Source organism: Quercus lobata, chromosome 3 (assembly GCF_001633185.2).
Source record: "Quercus lobata isolate SW786 chromosome 3, ValleyOak3.0 Primary Assembly, whole genome shotgun sequence".
Lineage (NCBI taxonomy): Eukaryota > Viridiplantae > Streptophyta > Magnoliopsida > Fagales > Fagaceae > Quercus > Quercus lobata.
This window is the reverse complement of record NC_044906.1, coordinates 19234897-19253599: the sequence shown is the minus strand read 5'-3', so window position 1 is coordinate 19253599 and position 18703 is coordinate 19234897. Positions and strand designations below refer to the sequence as shown.

The 18703-nt window shown below is 35.2% G+C and overlaps 1 protein-coding gene across 1 annotated transcript; it reads right to left on the bottom strand.

The window, feature by feature from the left end:
• Nucleotides 1-367: 367 nt before the first annotated feature.
• LOC115980491 (endo-1,4-beta-xylanase 5-like) lies at nucleotides 368-10590 on the bottom strand. Its single transcript, XM_031102731.1, has 9 exons — nucleotides 10530-10590; nucleotides 8338-8416; nucleotides 5837-5889; nucleotides 3877-3923; nucleotides 3526-3745; nucleotides 3152-3315; nucleotides 2360-2458; nucleotides 1439-2230; nucleotides 368-852 (listed from the first exon to the last, which is right to left on the bottom strand). Exons 1-9 carry the CDS (start codon nucleotides 10588-10590, stop codon nucleotides 487-489), a joined length of 1881 nt encoding a protein of 626 aa, XP_030958591.1. The 3' UTR covers nucleotides 368-486.
• Nucleotides 10591-18703: the final 8113 nt, after the last annotated feature.

Below are 18703 nucleotides of genomic sequence, written 5' to 3'. Positions count from 1 at the left end.
TCACTTCTTGAAATCACAGTAATTGAGCAATAAGAATTTTCTCTCTTACTCAGAAAATTCTCTCTCCAGTTCTTGAAGTCTCTTGTATTTTCTTTGATTTTCTTTGCTTGATTTGAATACTCTGTTTAGTTTCTGATCTTGAACAAAATAAAAGACAAAAATGGCATAGTTTTGCTATAGATAATAGTAGGAACTAACAGATTGCTAACAGATGACTAAATTGAGAATAAATTAAACTTAAAAGATTGAAATGACAAAACCCAAACTTAGAAAACTGAAATAAAAAGTTGTGAAACTTAGAAGATGTATTTTGCATTTTAGCCAAATTTATTTTCCAATGTGCTATTGCGAATATTCTTCTCTAATGATGATACAAGAGAAAATCACTGATGCTACTAAGATTCTTGTAGCTCAAATAAAATCTCATGATGTTTCAAAGAAGATGTTTAGGGACCAAATTACCCTTCTCTTGTTATAACTATCAATTTATGCTGAAACTTGGAGATGCAATGTTGTTTGCTCCAAAGTATCTGCTGATGACACCTCAAACCTCTGACTCTGAGCCAAGGAGGAACTTGTAACATTAGGGTGACTGATTTTCAGTTCGTAATCTCCATGAGATAATGAAGCCTCGAAGAATCCATCACCGTCTGCTGTGCCTTTCAAGCTAGAACGCCACTCTCGCAACAACTTGTCTACGACGTTCCCAGTTGGCAAGTTATTGAAGCTATTATCGGTCAAGCACATTTGGTAACATCCCCCTGGTTTCCATGCAGACCACATTATGATTCCATTGATCTTAGGGTGGGCATGTAATTCCCTTAGAACTTGCTCTAAGTACCGTGCCTGTGCCTGCATACATAGTCGAAGAAAATTGAAGAATAGTTCATAGCAAACCTTGGATGAAGGCATCTATAAAGGAAGAATTACCACCCAAAAAAAAAAAAACACCTGGAAAAGGACATGGGCTTCTAGTCCTATAGCAACTAGTCAATATATAACCCAAGCAATATTGCACATAAAGTTCAACAAAATATGATATATATTGTTTCCTATCGCAATAAATAAATAAATAAATATATATATACACACATGACAATTTATCTATGTTTTTTTTTCCTTCTAAAGATACAATTTGATAATTATGCTAGTAAATAATAAATATTTATTATGATTATATTTGTATAAAATTATCTTTTCATATATGATATGGTAAAATTCTATATATATGAAATTTTTGTAGGAAATCTTAACTAGAATTTAAACTCAATTAAAATGTATGTATTAAAATAATAACTTGAAAAACTGTAAAGCTTAAAAAATTTGTGGTGAAGTTTTATAGATTTAATAAAGTAAATGTCCTTGGTTTTAATTAAACCATAAATGATATTTTGAAAAAAAATGTTCCATACTTTTGCCTCTTGAGCATCTTAATTACCTGTTGACCAAGGGCACTTGCAATATCAAGTTCTGTAATCCATATGGGCAATCCTGTGGAAGCAAGAGTATCAATAGAAGATCTCATGTAAGCAAGGTCTGGAGCAATGCTGAAATGAGACTCAAGCCCAATTCCTTGTTTCAGATTGTTGTTTCTGGGAAAGCGTTGAATCTGTTTCAGCTTCTGTATGTACTTATCCGGCGTTGATGACCTGTCACGGCTGTCCTCTATGGTATTATATTCATTCATAAACAAGGTAGTTGTTCCATCAATCCAATGAGCACCATTGTAAAATGTTGCCGAGGCAGTAGATCCAAGCTTATGTTCGAAGAAAGAGAAGTGCAAATTTTCGTTCACAACATCCCATGCAATAACCTGGCCTTTGTACCTTGACATAACTGAATTGATCCTTTTTTTCACAGCCACAGCAAGATCATTTCGTGAAAGTGAAGAAACCCAACCCTGTACCTTCGAGGGATCATCCCACAAAACATTGTGACCTCGGACAGGAATAGAGTTTTTTTTTGCAAACTGAAGCAACGCATCAGCGGCTGTGTAGTCCTCTTGGCCAGGGGAGGGTTCAGTGGTATACCATTTCATTTCATCCTCAAATACTGTGACTGTGAACCTTGAGCTGAACCAATTTTGATATGCTTTATTGGTGAGAATGTTTTTATTTATGGCAGTGCCAAATGGGAAACTTACTTTCTTCTGTATAATTGAGATTGATGCGTTAGGTAAAGGGTTGCCTTGTTCATCAACTGCATGGATCCTCACCTTTCTCTTACGTGCCTGCAAAAATTGAAGTGTTTTTACTGATACATAATTTGCCAATCATATTTTTGTTACATTTTTCTAAGTTTTTATATTAGTGACTTCAGAAAGTGGAACCTTTAGATACTGTCATTATTATACATTTACCTTCTCAATGCTTTGATCTTGATGGGACTTCCACTGCTCTTGGGTGAAAGGTTGCAATGAAATGCTATCTACCCATATCTCCACCGATGCATTCTTGCTCTGAAGAGATTAGCAAATGTTTGATGGTTGGAGAAACTAATAAAAAATAAACACGGGACTTTAGAATTAAATTGAAAAGGTAGGATTAAATGGACAGCCTTAGGCTACGTTTGGATCATGTCCACATTTTGTGTTTGGACGTTTCAGGCTTTTTTTTTTTCTTTTTTTTTAAAAACCAATGCATAATAAATATTATATTTAGGCCAATGAATAGCGCTGAACAGTATTAAACAATCCAATGCTGAAAACTAATGTTAGCATTTAGATGGCTTTGATGTTTCCCATTTTTTTAAAAATTTAATTCTTTACTTCTAGATACTAAAATTCTTCCGAAATATTTTATAATCAATTAAGTGTTTGAGAAAAAAATTTTTAATTTTTTTCTTGGCATATTTTTATTCCTAAAATTTCTGAAAAATTTTGTATTCCTAATATTACTTTTTTATAATAATCCAAGTTTTATTATGATAACAAGACCGCATATTATCATAAACTAATAATGGTTAGATAAAGTTTTGCTCTTAGCAAACTAGTTTAATTAGGCATGGCCTTAACAGGGAACCTATATATAGGGAAGGAGGGAGTCAATTTCGAATTCTTATAAAAGTTGGATCATCATCATTGTTATTTATAGTAGGAACACACATAATAGGAAAAAAAAGAAAAGAAAAAGAAAAAGAGAGTGAAAAGCACCTCAAAATAGAGCTCAGCTGGACCTGATGCATTTACAGTGAATCCACCCTTGAGCATGGACCAGCACTTTGATTTAGCAAAAACAGTACCAACATGTTTGAACCCGGTAGTTGTTTTTAAAATAGCTCTAACTGGAAAATCTCCATCACTGACTTGTATCCAAGCTGTAGTACACTAAGCAGATTAGTGAAATTGCAAAAAGATTATGTCCCAATTTTAGGACAGTGCTGTCAAGGTGAGAAGCAATGTTACTAGAGAAGCCTTAAACCTATGTTTAAGCAAGAAAATTTTGGTAAAGATAATTGATGCAAATTTGTACTGATGGTAACAAGTGTTTGGGGAATTTCAAAATCGATGTGAAAAAGATAATTTACCAGAGAATGTGTAGAGCTTGTCCTTTTGCAAATAAAGCTTTTGGGATATGCTATCTTCTGGCTGATTTCTGCTATGAGCGACGATGTATTTGTTGTCTTCTAATACTCTTTGTTCAATTTTTGCATTCCCAAATGTAGACCAACCTCTTAAACCATGATTCAACTCAGGGTTTATGATAATTCCTCCACCATATTGAGGTTTATGAGGATTTGCCAAACACTGAGGTTGTGAATAAAGAAGAATTTTTTTAAAAATTTTTTTTTAGATTTCATATAATACATATATCCTAGTGTCCTATATTCATTAATCAATTTACAATATAGAATAGTAATTCATTGCAAGAAGCTTACCTCAATGTTGGCAGTGTAATCATATGTTAAAGCATTAGCTCCAAACCCTACAAAACATAAAAAAAAATTAAAAATTAAAAATTAAAAAAAAAAAAATCCCATCTCTTTTGGTTAACAATGTGGAGGAAAAAAAAAGGCTAAACAATTTAACAATTAAAAAGTAAAGGGAATATTATTATGCTTTGATTTACCAAGATTTAATTGCAATCAATTTTTGAAAATTAACCTAGCACTTGGCATTGTTTTGTTCTTATCTTTTAAGTAGGGGTGTGCTGAGAAATCGAAAAAACCAGCTGAACCATGTCCAAAATTTCGGTTCAGTTTTGGTGCGGTTTGATTTTGTATTTCATTTCTGCAAACCGAAAATTTCAGTTTTGGTTTCAAGTTCAAAAAATAAAAGTCCGAACCGAACCAAAACAGACCGATATGTCTTAAATATTACTATGTACAAAATATTTCAAGATGAGTACCACTAGTTTAGTGGTAAGACACGTGTGTGACAATACTTGGCCTAGGTTCGAACCTTACTGAAATTAAAAGCTCTCTCTCTCCTTCAAGTGCTGCTATTATGGTTTGTCTTCTTGCTAAGATTTCGTCTTCTCTTTTTCTTCTTGATCTTGTTTCTCCCATCCCAAACCACCCATCTTCTTCTTCTCCCACCCATCTTCTTCTTCTTTTTTTCTTGCTTTTGTTTCTCACATCCCAAACACTAAAACCCGACCGAACTAAACCGAAATCGAATGCAATCGGTCGATTACAGGCCTACTTTTAAGTATATATATTTTTTCAACAATTCCCTTTTACACACTAATTCCCCTTTTATTTATATTATCATTCGTAGTTAAAGGGCATAGAGAGAAGATGCTGTTATTATGCCAACTAAAATAGGAATTTCTACAAACTGAGTTGTAAAAAAAGTTTGACAAAAAATTATGTTAATAGGGAAAATCCTTACCTTACCTTATAAGAGAAGTCATTAAAGAAAAAACCCTAATTCTTGTTAAGCAAGAAGTTATGCTAAAATGGGGAAAATCCCACAAAAGTTGTAAAATTGATAAACTTACGTAAACTAATACTAAGGGTAAATAATGGGCTTTTATTTTGACTTTTTATTCTAAAGTTAATAAAAATATTATCTCAAAAATAAAATATCGTAGAATATTGTAGATTACGGCTATAAGGCTTATGAGGATTTCTATTAAAATTTTTTTCACCTTTCGAGCTTCTTGGATGCCTTGCAATTTAAGAGCTTCTTGGGTTGCCCATTCTACAAGATATTTCTATGCTATTGTAATATATTTAGACCTAACTAGATGGGTTTCCAACCTATTGATGCCTTTATTAATTGCGGTAGTAGAACTACTACGAATGCAACATAATTGCGGCTATAGTTTAAGGTTTGAGAAAATAAAACTAATATCTTGTATCTGATTAAGGTTTAAGAGAATTAAATTAGACATGTCATAATGAAAAACCACAAAGAAAAGAAGCCTTTTGCCAAAAAAAAAAAAGTATAATAATCCAACAACAGGTTGGCGATCGCTAACAAGGTTTTTGGCAAACAAGAAAACAACAACAAAGAACAAAAACTACCAATGAAAAACTTATAAATTAACCAAGCCCTCACGATATAATATTCATATATACATGCACAAACATAACACTTGAAGAAAAAGGTCTTGAGTTTTGGTTTTATATTTATATTAGTATTATTATTATTACTTTAATTTAACTAATAAAGTCTTTTATTGTCAAAACTCTCTGTAAAGAAGCAAATTATTATTTTAATTCAAAAATTGAGCCAAGTTACAGTATCAAATGTCTTTCACAAAAAAACAACAGATAATTGCAGGTTTAAGTTTAGAATTTAAACTCTTCATACTACATAAATATAGTAGAAGAAACTCATGTTATTTGGAAGAAAGAATCTCATGTGAAAACACACACAGAGAGAGCATACCTGCAAAGGGGAGAGTAAAAAAGAACAGCAGCAAAAGCATATTATTGCAAACCCTGAATTCAATATAGGAACCAGAGAATGAAAACCATGTAATAATAAAATGCATGAGAGAGAGAGAGAGAGAGAGAGCTGATACAAAGGGTTTTGAAACACTGGAAGAAAAAAATAATGAAGAGAGAGAGATGATACAAAGGGTTTTGAAGTACTGGAAGGAAAAAATAATGAAAAGAGATTGAAAAGTAGTATAATGAGTAAAGGCAAAACATTACTAATATAGAATGGGAGCATGAGTTGTTTCCAAGTGGCGCTTTTGTATATTACTCTTTCATTTAGTCTTCTACCTCATAATCTTCTAATTACTACAATGTATTATTCTTAGGGCATGTTTGGTAGACTGTAATAGACGCTGTAATGTAATAGTTATTACTATTGTTTAGTTATTCTTTAGTTTGGTTATGTTTTTATTACAATGAATAGTCATTCCTTATGAATAGCTATTCTTCAAAATGAGGAATAACTATTTCTCTTTAAAAGGTTGTATTAGCTATTCCTTAGTAAGTTCAATAATTTCAAAACTTAATATATTTCCAAATAAACAAACTTTCCATATAAATCTAACAATTATAAAAATAAAAAATCATAAAAAGTTACACATATCTCTCTTAAATTTAAAAATAAAAATTTTTAAGGAGATATAATTGTATGAATAAGATATTTCCTAAAATAAATGTTAAGTTTCATTTTAATGTTATAATTCATAATCAAACTAATGAATAGATTTAGTTATTACATTACAACACACTTTATTACTAGTAATAAATATTACAATTCCTGTTGTAATTCTCATTCAGTGTACCAAACGTACCCTAATCTTTTCACCTAAGTAAATCTTTAAATGAATGTATAGACATTTAACCTTATACCATGTATTACTCTTTCATTTAATGATTCATTAAATTTGATTATTTATTTCTATTTCACAATAAATAAGAGAACTATTTCCTTTAGCCTTCCACCTCATCATTTTCTTTTTTCTTTTTTTTGGATACAAGATAGAATTTTTACTATAACCTAATCTAAGTATATATGTGTGTGAAGCTCCCTTCTGGAGACTTGAACCCCGGCCCTTGCCCCCCACACCCCACACCCCACAAACACTTATACTTGTGGAGTGACCATCGTACCAAGGGTGTGCGGTGGTCACCTCATCATTTTCTAATTACCATCATGTGTCACTCTTTAGCCTTCCACCTAAGCAAATCTTTAAATGAATGTATATCCATTTAACCTTCTACTTAAGTAAAGATTTTAATGATTTATTTAAATTCTATTTTTTTTTTCTACACCACAATAAATAATTTTATTTCCTTACAATTTAAATTTTAATAAAATTTATTGGAACCACTTGGTAATATATATATATATATATATATATATATCTTAAAAGATGATGAGGTAGAAAGATATAAATGAAATACTTTTTTTATGAACGTGTCACACAGTAGCCCTTCATACTCTCACACGAGATTTATTTTATTTTATATATAATCCATTGAGCCTTTTGCCTAAACTAAGATTTTTATGCTTTATTTAGTATTTATTATTTATTTCTATTTTACAATAAATAATTTTATTTCCTTAAAATTAAATTTTAAAAACATCATTTGAACCATAATTGGATTCTCACAATTGAATGATGGATGTAATGATACCACATGGCGCCTTTTTCACAAAACATAGTACACACATGCCAAAACTAGGGGTGTCAATGTTTGACCCAACCTATGAACGTGACACAAACATGACACAAGTTTTTGCAAGTTAGGATCGGGTCTTAGCGGGTTTGAGTCATAAACGAGTCAATTTGAAAGTGACGCGATAAGAAACGTGCCATAAGGGGGTGTGGGCACAAGCGCCTGTGATGTGCGTGGTATCATATCTCGTGGTTATAGGGCAGTACGCCTTAGCCTAGGGTGAACCATAGTGAAGCAATGGAGTTGCCATGTAGATTAGGTCTAAGAACCATAAATATAGTGCCCTTCATGGAAGGACTGATCTTTTACTAGAGCACGTGTCTGCTGTTTAGATATGGAGATGGGAAGGTATTAGGAATCCAATCCCACTTGACTCGTGGGTCGGCTTCAACTTATTGTGTTCCAAGTCTTAATCTCATTAAAGGCAGGTTTAATATGTTATTCTAACTCTCTCTCTCTCTCTCTCTCTCTCTCTCTCTCACACACACACACACACACACACACACACTCTAGCATGCATCTAAAACATGCAACATCACATAAATCAACCCCGACCTAAACATTCATCTATCATAACATTTAAACAAACATCTCTAGGGGCAAAAACATCACATGGCAAAATCAACAAAACATGTTAAAGCATCTAAACATCATAGACATCACATTCAACCAAAATGTTCATGTTTAGATTAGACATATCAAGCTCATACTCCAACAAATGCATGTTCATATGAGTGCATGACTTACCTCATTGCATCACAGCATCTATACATCAATGCATGTTCATGTTCATATGCATGTTCATAGTATCCATGCAAATCAAAACCTTAATAAACATAAAAGAGATAAAACAAACAAAACCAAACAAAATAGAGAAATAGAGATTCAAGGGTAGATAAAATAGGTTGAACAGAGGCTAAGATGTGGATAAAACAAAGGAAAAAACAAACAGAAAATGAATTAGGATTTATGGACAAGAGTATGCGTGTGCATTCATAGGGCATGCGTATGCAACCCATTTGTATGCGTACGCATACTATGAGCTTGTGCACGCATACACGCCTTAAGAACACTAACCCATAAACTAAAGAACAAAAACACTAAAACAAAGAAACTAATAGCCTAACATGCTCAGAGATAAACACAAAGAAAACATAAAGTTAGAAAAACATATTAGAACACATAAACTCAAATAAAAACATATATGAATAAAGAAAATTAAAGGAAAGCGAAAAGCCAAAGTTAGAAACTTTACCTTAACACTAGAACTCTCTAGAACTTTATTTTGACCATTCCCCTCAGTCAATCTATTTACAACCAAATCAAAGATGAGTTAGTAAACTTAGAACTCAAAGATAAAGAGCAGAAAATGTCTCAATCAAACAAAATTTGACTTCAGGATGTTTTGTGAAAAAGTCTCTCTTTGATTCAAAATTTTCTAGTGAGTCTTATGTGTTTTACCACCAAAATTCCCCCCTCCTTGAAATTCTACCTTTTATGGCTTTGTATAGTCGAAAAATAGGGGTTTAGGGTGGCTCCCAGACGATGTGAGATTTGTTTCAAACTAAGTTTTAATGCAGAAAACCTTTCCTTTCATAGTTTTTGGAACCCTATCATGCATGCGTATGCACGTATATGCGTATGCATGCATAAAGCATGCACACGCATAGCTTGAGCATGTGTGCATATACGCATATATGCATACGTATGCCCTAGGGTCTTCGTGGTCCTTATTTTCCAAAAATAGTTTTATTCTGCCAAAAAATAAGTTATATTTTACACAAATACTTTTCTCAGGTCAATTTTCATCTGATTGGTCCCTAAACCAACCTTAGGCTTTAGAATTAACATCAATGGGGAATGGGAGCCCGAGTTGTAAGGGATACAAAATGCGGTATCTATAAATGCCACTTTTTTTATTTGTGAGCCCCATTAACAAAATCAAAAGAATAAAAGACAAAATTTTTTGTTTCGACATACGGCTCAGGCCCAACCCATGCACACGATAAACAACACACATACATGGGGCAAGGTGCAACTCTGCAAAGTTGCGTGCGATTCGTATGTCCAAGTTCCCACCTTTGTTAATCAAGAAACGAGCAATAATAGGTTCACTATCCAAGAACCTGTTTTGCCAATTGCTAGTAAAAGGCGAGTGACTCACTATCTTAGAGTCACTAAAAAGAGAAAAAAAAACATGGCCAACGGCCTCAACCATCAACCAAGCAAACAAGGTACTCTTATGAGCTAAAAGGATACGTCTTTGTAGTGTCCATTTGGGGCTTTTACCTCAAACTTCTCTAGGTAGATTTCACCTCTAGGTAGTATTTGTCTCTATCTCAATATCTTCGAATTTGGAGAGGCTCTTGCCTCTATGTGACTTTTATCTCTATCTAAATCTCTTCTATTTTTAGTGACTCTTACCTTAATTATGATGTACATGTTCGATTCCAAAAGGATATGTACTTAAGCTTTGTATTCTTCTTTTCTTGACTTCTCTAGGGTTTGTGCCTGCATACTCAATTCCTGTGGGATATGTGCACAAATATGGTAGCAATCTTGGTAGTTCTGACTTGCAAGGAAGTCTTTGGTAATGTATGATCCATCAGGGAAAATGACTCGCTGAGGAGTATGTGTTGGTGACTTACAAGAGAGCTCTCTTAGTGATTTTCAACCTATGAGGAAGTCTGTTGATGGTGTGAAGCCCACTGGGGGAAAACTTCTTCCCTTTATGATTCTTAGGGAGCTTGTGTTAGTTCTACTCATAGGGGACTTTCTTTGGTAATTCCCGACTTCTTGGGGAGAACTCTTTTTCTACAAGCCTTGAAGGAGTTGTCTTGGTATTTTGGACCCACGAGGGAACCCTTGATGATTTTATTTTGGGGAAGACTTGTCTATTTTATGATTCTTTAGGGAGTTGATTGATAATCTTAACTCACGGGGGAGTTTCCTTAATGATTTCCAATCCGCTAGGGCATGCTTTTGATCTTTTTGATCCATTGGGGATGCTTTGAGAATCCTTATGTTTTTCAACCTATAAAGGGTAATTCTGTCCTTTCGGTGTATTTTTGAATTTTTCTTTGCACTTTCCACCTTCCGAGGTCCACTGGGAAGGAATTTTTTTTTTTTTTTTTTTGCTAAACTACACATAGTTTAGAGGGAGGCCTAAACTACTTGTAGTGTAGTTATCAGATGCCTTCCCGCCTTTTCATTTTTTTCCAACGATTACCAACTGTTTTTTTTACCTTCTTATTTCTCTTCATCTTCCTCATCTCTTCACTTTCTCTCTAACTCCTCAACTCCCTCTTTCTCTCTACAAAAAAACTCTGCCCTCTCTCATTTCTTCACCTCTGACTATCTGACCCTTTCTTTCTCTTCTAAACTCTCTCATCTTCTCCCAAACTCTTTCATCCTCCCTAATCCAATTCCAAAACCAAGAAAACCTCCTACATGATTTCCGACGAAGTCTTCAACATCATGCATTGGAATGGAGCCATCAAGCTAACGAAGACTCCTTCGCTGATCTACAGGCCCCAAAACCATCTTTCAGATAATGCACGGGTTGGATTGGTAAGTTTTCCAAAATTTTCTCATTTTCAAGTTTTGCTCTGATCTTCCATTTTATTCTGTTTTTGGACTTGTAAATGCTTGGGTTTTGTGTTGGGATGGGTCTACATGAAAACCTAGGGTCCTAGGAGGGGTAGGAACATGCTTAAGATGAGTTTTGATCAATGGTAGACCGAAACTATCGAAGAACACTCTCTGTCTGTGTTTATGTATGCGCATGTGTCATGAATGCATGCACAACCAGTGTTCATGTATGCACATACTCTCTTTATGCATACAAATCCGTGTTCATCAGTTTATATGGATGCATGCCCTAGCATGTGCACACATGTAGGGACCTTACATACATATATATGGGACTTGCGTGCGCATGTTGGGTACTCAGAAACTCATTTTTTTGATTATCTTGACTCATTTTTCACTCATTTTCTTATCCAATTGTGATTTTCATGCTCTCTTTTCATCTTTTTACAGGTCTTGCCCCCTTTCACAGGTAGAGGTAGCACTAGTCGCATCTCTTCACGGTACAGGGCCTTGACGGACGACATGAAGACCTTGGTGTGTGGCGCTAGTTTTGAGCCTATCATTCGCTCGATTCCTGAGAGTACGGCCAATGGCATCCTGGTGTAGACATTGGTCGAAAGGTGGTGGGACACTACCCATACCTTTCACATCACCAATTAGGAGATGACAATGACTTCCCACGACTTCCACCAAATGACCAGTCTTAGGTGTAATGGGCCCATCATTGATCTAGAGGGTGAGTTAGGTGCTCAGCAAAGCATAGACCTAGTAGGGTGTAGGTATTCAAGCGAAAGCATCTGCTATTTCGATATGGAGGTGGACTACTGACCTTATTCTTAGGTGACACTCGTTGATTATGCCCAGTTGGCTAGGGCATTCTTGCTAAACATACTAGGAGCATATCTCTTCACCAATGAAAGGCAAAAGGTATCATTAAGGTGGTTGTCTCTCTTCCGTGACTTTGGGCAAGCTTGAGAGGTGAAAAGAGGCCAAGCTTGTCTTGCCTACTTGTACTCATCCTTGGACATACTCAGTTGGGGGACTCTACATTAGCTAGTGGGGCCTTGGAAGCTCCTTGAGGTTAGACCCTATTCATTTTCTTATGTAGTTTTACAAGTATATACTTCCTACTCTTGCAAATTGTATTCATCCTCATGTCATTTAGATCTATAAACCGCATTCCATGTTCTTGCAAACTACATCTATCTTTTACCTTGCAAATCGTCATCTTGCAAACTATCATTATCTTGCAAACTATCTCTATCTTGCAAATTGTCATGTTCTTTTCTTGCAGCACTGAGCCATGAACTATGATCTCATTACCCATGGAACAGCGGTGGATTTAAGGAAATTGCTTTTCTTGCAGTGCTATACCAATTTCATTAGATGTCTCACGTGGTAGTCATGAGGAAATTGCTCAGATTGTCAAAGTTAAGGAAGCACCAAAGTGGACATGGGAAGCAAGATAGGAAAATTTTGGGATTGAACATATCACTATCAATCCAGTTAAGGGTGGCAAAAAACAACTCCAACAAACGGAAATTCACTTTGAGTTACCAAGCAAAAGACAGCAGGTTTTGAAGAGTGATTTGGCTCGACATGAATTGGTGGAGGCTGGTTCCCGACCCCGCCAAACACAATGAATTGCTTAGTGTGGAACTGTCATGGATTGGGGAACCCACGTACAGGGAGGGAGCTTGGAGAGATTATCCAGGCAAAAGATCCTTCTGTAGTGTTTATAGCTTAAACACTTACAGATGAAGCAAGGCTAGATCGAATAATGCATGATATTGATTTTGATAAAAAATGGATAGTTCCTAAGGAAGGTCATTGGGGTGGTCTAGCTCTTTTCTGGAAATCCTCGATCAATTTAATAGTTAAAGATTCTTCCAAGTATTTTATTGATACATGTATTCATAAGAATACAGAGAATGAATGGTGATTTACTAGGTTTTACGGAGAACTAGAAACAGCAAGGAGGAATGAAGCTTGGGACAATTTACCATCTGCATGCACCATGGCTTTGTGCAAGGGACTTCAATGAATTGGTAAGGTAGGAAGAAAAACTTGGAGGTGCAACATGTAACCATCATCAAATGCAACTTTTGAGGGATGTCTTAGATGAATATGATTTTATGCATCTTGGTTTTGTTGGTAACCAATTCACTTGGAGTAGACATTTTGGAGATGGACGTTCAATATGGGATAGACTTGATAGAGGTTTGGCAACCAATGCTTGGTTCCAAAAATTTCTAGGATCACATGTTCACCATCTTCACTATGATTCCTCATATCATTCTCCTCTATTCATCATCCTTTCGGGTTTGGAACCTCCCCCATAGAAAAGAATTTCAGATTTGAAGAGATGTGGCTATCAGATGGAAGATGTGGTGAAATAGTGGAAGCTTCATGGTGTAGTTTGAATTTTGCAGAGGGGGATGCTATGATTTGAAGAAAGTTGAGAGATGTGGAAAAGACTTAATATGGTGGAAATCAAAGTATCTTTGGGAATGTCAGATTGGAATTAGGAAGGAAGAAGAAATTATTGATTCAAGCCAAGTTGAAAGCAATGTACAGTGGAAACAACTCATGGGTAAGGGAGCACAGGTATGAAATTAATATTCTTCTTGATTGAGAAGCACGGATGTGGAGTCGGTGCTCCCATGTACTATGGTTGGCTCACAGTGACAGCAACACCAAATTGTTTCATACAAAAGCAACTCAACTGTGTAGAAAAAATTTCATTGAAAGTATAAGGAACTCAATCGAATCTTGGCAGACCCAATAAGAGGATATAGCGGCAGTCTTTCTTCATTATTACCAAGATTTGTTTGCTACCTCTAATCCAACAGATCAAAGTTTAACTTTGGACCATATCCCACGGGTCATAACAAAGGAGATGGAGCAAATGCTAAAAGGAGAATTCCTAGAACATGAGGTAACAACAACTTTAAAACAGATGGCTCCGCTCAAAGCACCTGGTCTAGATGGGATGCCTTTGCAATTTTATCAACATTTTTGCCAAATGGTGGATCATCGTGTGATTAAATCTATTTTATTTTGGCTAAATTCAAGTAAACTTCCCTATCCTGTTAATCATACCTTTGTTGCTCTTATCCCAAAAATCAAAAATCCTGAGCATGTTACTGAGTATCACCTAATTAGTTTGTGCAATGGGTTCTACAAGATCTTCTCTAAAGTCCCAGCTAACAGATTGAAAAAAGTGTTGCCAAAAATTATTATTGAACATCAATCTGCTTTTGCAAAAGATTGCCTTATCTCTAATAATATTTTGATAGTTTTTGAAACCTTGTTTTGCCTAAAGAATTATGATTCTTGCGACTATGGGTGGCCCTCAAACTCAATATGAACAAAGCTTATGATCGAGTGGAATAGTATTTTCTAGAGTACCTTATGAGGAAGATGGGTTTTAGTGAACGGTGGATTGGCCTGATAATGATTTGTGTGAAGGTAGTTCCTATTCTATTCTGATTATTGGTGAGCTTAAGGGACTAATTAATCCTACAAGGGGGATCAGGCAAGGAGACCCATTATCTCCTTTTCTTTTTTTTACTTTGTACTAAAGGCTTGCATTAATGCAAAACGTAGGGGCGATATCGAAGACTTCTCTCTTTGCAAATGAGGTCCTGCACTAACCCATCTATTATTTGCAGATGATAGTCCTTTGTTTTGTAGGGCTACTTCTGAAGAATGTGCAAAGGTGCTCAATATTTTGGAAGTTTATAAGCAAGCCTCAAGTCAAAAGGTGAATAAAAATAAGACTGCCATGTTTCAATAAATCTATGTCAAAGGCCACTAAACAAGCCATTAAAATTGCTATGGGAATTAAGGAAATTACAGAATATAAGAAGTATCTTGCGCTTCATCCTTGATTAGAAGGGGAAAAAAGGAGAGTTTCAACTACATAAAATAAAAATTTTGGCGAAGGTTACAGTGTTGGGAAGGGAAGGTTTTGTCTCAGGCAGGCCATGAAGTTCTTTTATAAGCTGTCATTTAGGCAATACCAACTTTTACTACGTGATGTTTTAAGCTACCACTTGGATTATGCAATGATATTGAATCCATGATTAAAAAAAATAATTTGGGTCCAATGTGGAGATCGGAGGAAAATTCATTGGATTAAATGAGATGAGATGACTAAATCCAAAATAGTAGGAGGAATGGGGTTTCGAGATCTAGCACTTTTCAATGAATCTTTGCTGGCCAAGCAAGCTTGGTGACTGCTCAAAAATACAAATTCCCTCTTTTATAAGGTGTTCGATGCATGTTCTTTTCCAAACTGCTCAATTTTGGAAGCAAAGGACTCAAGGTCGGGCTCCTATGCTTGGAAAATCATTCTTAAGGGTCAGGATGTGATATTGAGAGGTTCTAGGTTGCAGACTGGGAATGAGAAGTCTGTGAAAATCTGGCAGAACCACTGGCTAACAAGGAAGCACCCACCCCTAGTGTCATCACCTATAATTCCTTCTATGGAGGAAACCACAGTCGATACCTTGATAGAGACAAAGCCATAGCAATGGAATTAAGCGATGATTGATGGTATTTTTGCACCACAAGAGGCTGAAATAATTAAGACAATCCCTCTTGCACTATTTAAGTCTGACGATATTTTATTTTGGCCCTTCTCAAAGGATGGGAAATATACCTGCAAGCCTGGTTATCATTTTCAGAAGGAAGAGGTAGATTTGGGGGAAGGTGATGATTTTGAGATTCAAGTCAAATAACTATGAAAGGGGATTTGGTCATTACGTATACCCAACAAGGTGAAGAATTTTATTTGGAGAGCATGCCAAAACCCGTCACTTACAAAAGCAAATTTGGTTCGTTGAATAGTTATCTCTGACCCTACCTGTGAAAGATGTCGCGACACACAGGAATAAACTCTCCACGCTCTTTGGCTATGTCTAGAGCTTGATATTGTTTGGTCTGATATGCAGTTATTGGCTTTTCTTAGGACAAGTCAATTTATGGACTTCAAAGACTGGCTGTCATGGGTTCTGAAGGAGCATTAATACCCGGATCTCTTTGTATTTATTGTTTGGTCCATCTAGAACCAAAGGAACCAAGTCTAAGTTTCTCAGCCAAGTTGCAATCTACATCAGCTAGCACAAACAAGTCAAGCATGCCTGGATGATGTCTACCCACCCACAACCACCACCTCGTCCCCCTCAGCCTCGTGCCTATTGGAAGACTTCCCCAAATGATTTTGCCAAGATTGTTTTTTATGGAGCTACCTTCTCAGAGTTGAATAGCTCCATTATAGGTGTGTTTGTTCGTGACAGGAATGGTTTGGTGCTCACTTCTCTATCGTAGCAACTTCCCCAGGTTCATTCTCTAGAAGATATAGAAGCCTTAGCTGCTTCCAAAGCTCTCCAGTTTGTAGCAGAAATTGGGATTGAACGAGCTGTTCTTGAAGGGGACTCGCAGGTATTAATATTCAGGTTTGTGAATGATTTTGAAGTGCTGTCGTGTAATGGTTTGCTTATTGAAGATATTAGGCGTTGCTCTACTTTGTTTAAAAAATTACGTTACTCTCATGTGAAGAGAGAATGTAATAAGGTTGCTCATAATCTTGTCAGGTATGCTGCGCATATCAACTTTCTTTTGTGAATGGAGTATGTTCCACCACAATTTTTTTTATAGTCCAAGCTGACTTAGCTGGTTTTTCTTAATAAATTTTCATTGTCTTCTTCCTCAAAAAAAAAAAAAAAAAAAAAAAAAAAAAAAAGGGAAAGATGTGGCATGTTGGTAAGCATGAAGGAGAGAGAGGAGTTATGATAAGTCTTATCATGTGGGTCCTACAAATTTCTAAATATTTACAAAATTGCCATTGAACAATGTTACTTAAAAATTGAAAACTAGTAAAAGGAGTTTTCTAAATTTAGTGTTTAAATACCCTAAAATAAGAAACATTACTCAAACACTCCTAAAAAAACACTCTTACCAAATATGTTACTTTTTTTGGGGTCTGCAGTGTTTAAATACTGAAAACTATTATTTGAAATCACCGACCATAGAGGCCCTGATTAATTTTATTGGACCCACAATTAAGGCATTTTAGTACTCCACAGTCCACAAATGAGTTGAGTTAAAGTAGGGCTGGGATGATTAGGTTGCTTTTTTAATTGGGATAGTCCCATTTCTATCTCTTCTCTTCCTCCTTGGATTTTCCACCAGAAGATTGAGATGGGTTGAGTCATTCTTTGCTCTCTCTTTTTTATGTTTATTCTTATATATCAATAAATAAATAAATAAATAAATAAGAGTTAAAGTAGGGCAAACTTGGGCTTTTCGTTCTTGCTTCCTTAGTGGAAACCTCGTGAGAGATGGCTGAAATGTGACAGTGGAAACCTCTTAGCGCTAATTAAAGTCTTCTATCTTTTAAAGGTCAGAATCAAACCTGTCAATTAAACATCACTGAAATGTGACATCTCTTTCATTGGGCTTAATATAGAGCTTTGCCGCCAGACTTTGTATTCTGCTGTATGGAGGGTCCCCTTTGTCTATGGGATAATAACATTGGTTCTTGAAGGGTGTCACATGTTTTGATTAGATTTTTCAAAGTATTTCTTAATTACTTCTAAAGTAAAGTATTTCTTAATTACTTCTAAAGTAGAGAGAATGATGCTCTCTCATTTTACATTCATGATGGGGTCCATCATGAATGTAAGAGGAGGGAGAACCATCTATGCTCCTAGAGCATCTAAGAATTTTTCGATTTCTAGAGTTGGCACATGGCAATGTCCCCTACTAGTTGTTAGGCTGGTGGTCTAGTGGTTCTTAGGCTGCATATATAATTTGGGAATCATGAACACGGCAAAATTGTCAACATACTGGTGTCATATACGTATCTTAAACAACACATATCCAGGCATAAACGTGTCAAGTATGCACTCAGGAAGGAAAAAAAATCATTTTTTAATTCAGTTATTTTATTTTGACGTTGAGTATTGTTTATTTGAACTCTTTTTATAGTTATCTAGTTTATTTTAACTCTTCATTCATGCTTTAAACAATATTTTATTGTCTTTAAATTAATTTAAAATATATTTCTAAACATTTCATTATTGTTACATACCTTTTAAATTAAAAATAAACAACTTATTCCATATATATATATATATATATATATATATTAATTTATTAATTGTAGCATCCTCAACATATTGTATCCTAGTTTTTCAAGAAATGCCATGTCACTGTGTTACATGGTATATAGTCCGCTATGATATTCTTTAATTATTTATAAAGAAAATGATTTTTTTTTTAATTCTTAATTTCTTATTCTTTAACTTTCATAGCTCCCAAACACAATACCCAGTAACACAACAATCTAAAACTAAATCCTAATACCTTTCACTTTCTTAGCTTCCCTTGCCTCTCTATCTCTCCAATTCATTCACAGAATCACACACGCAAGTCCCAATCTCTCTCTCTCTCTCTCTCACACACACAAAAATCCCAATCTCTAATTTCCAATAACCATGGTTGAATGCGGTAG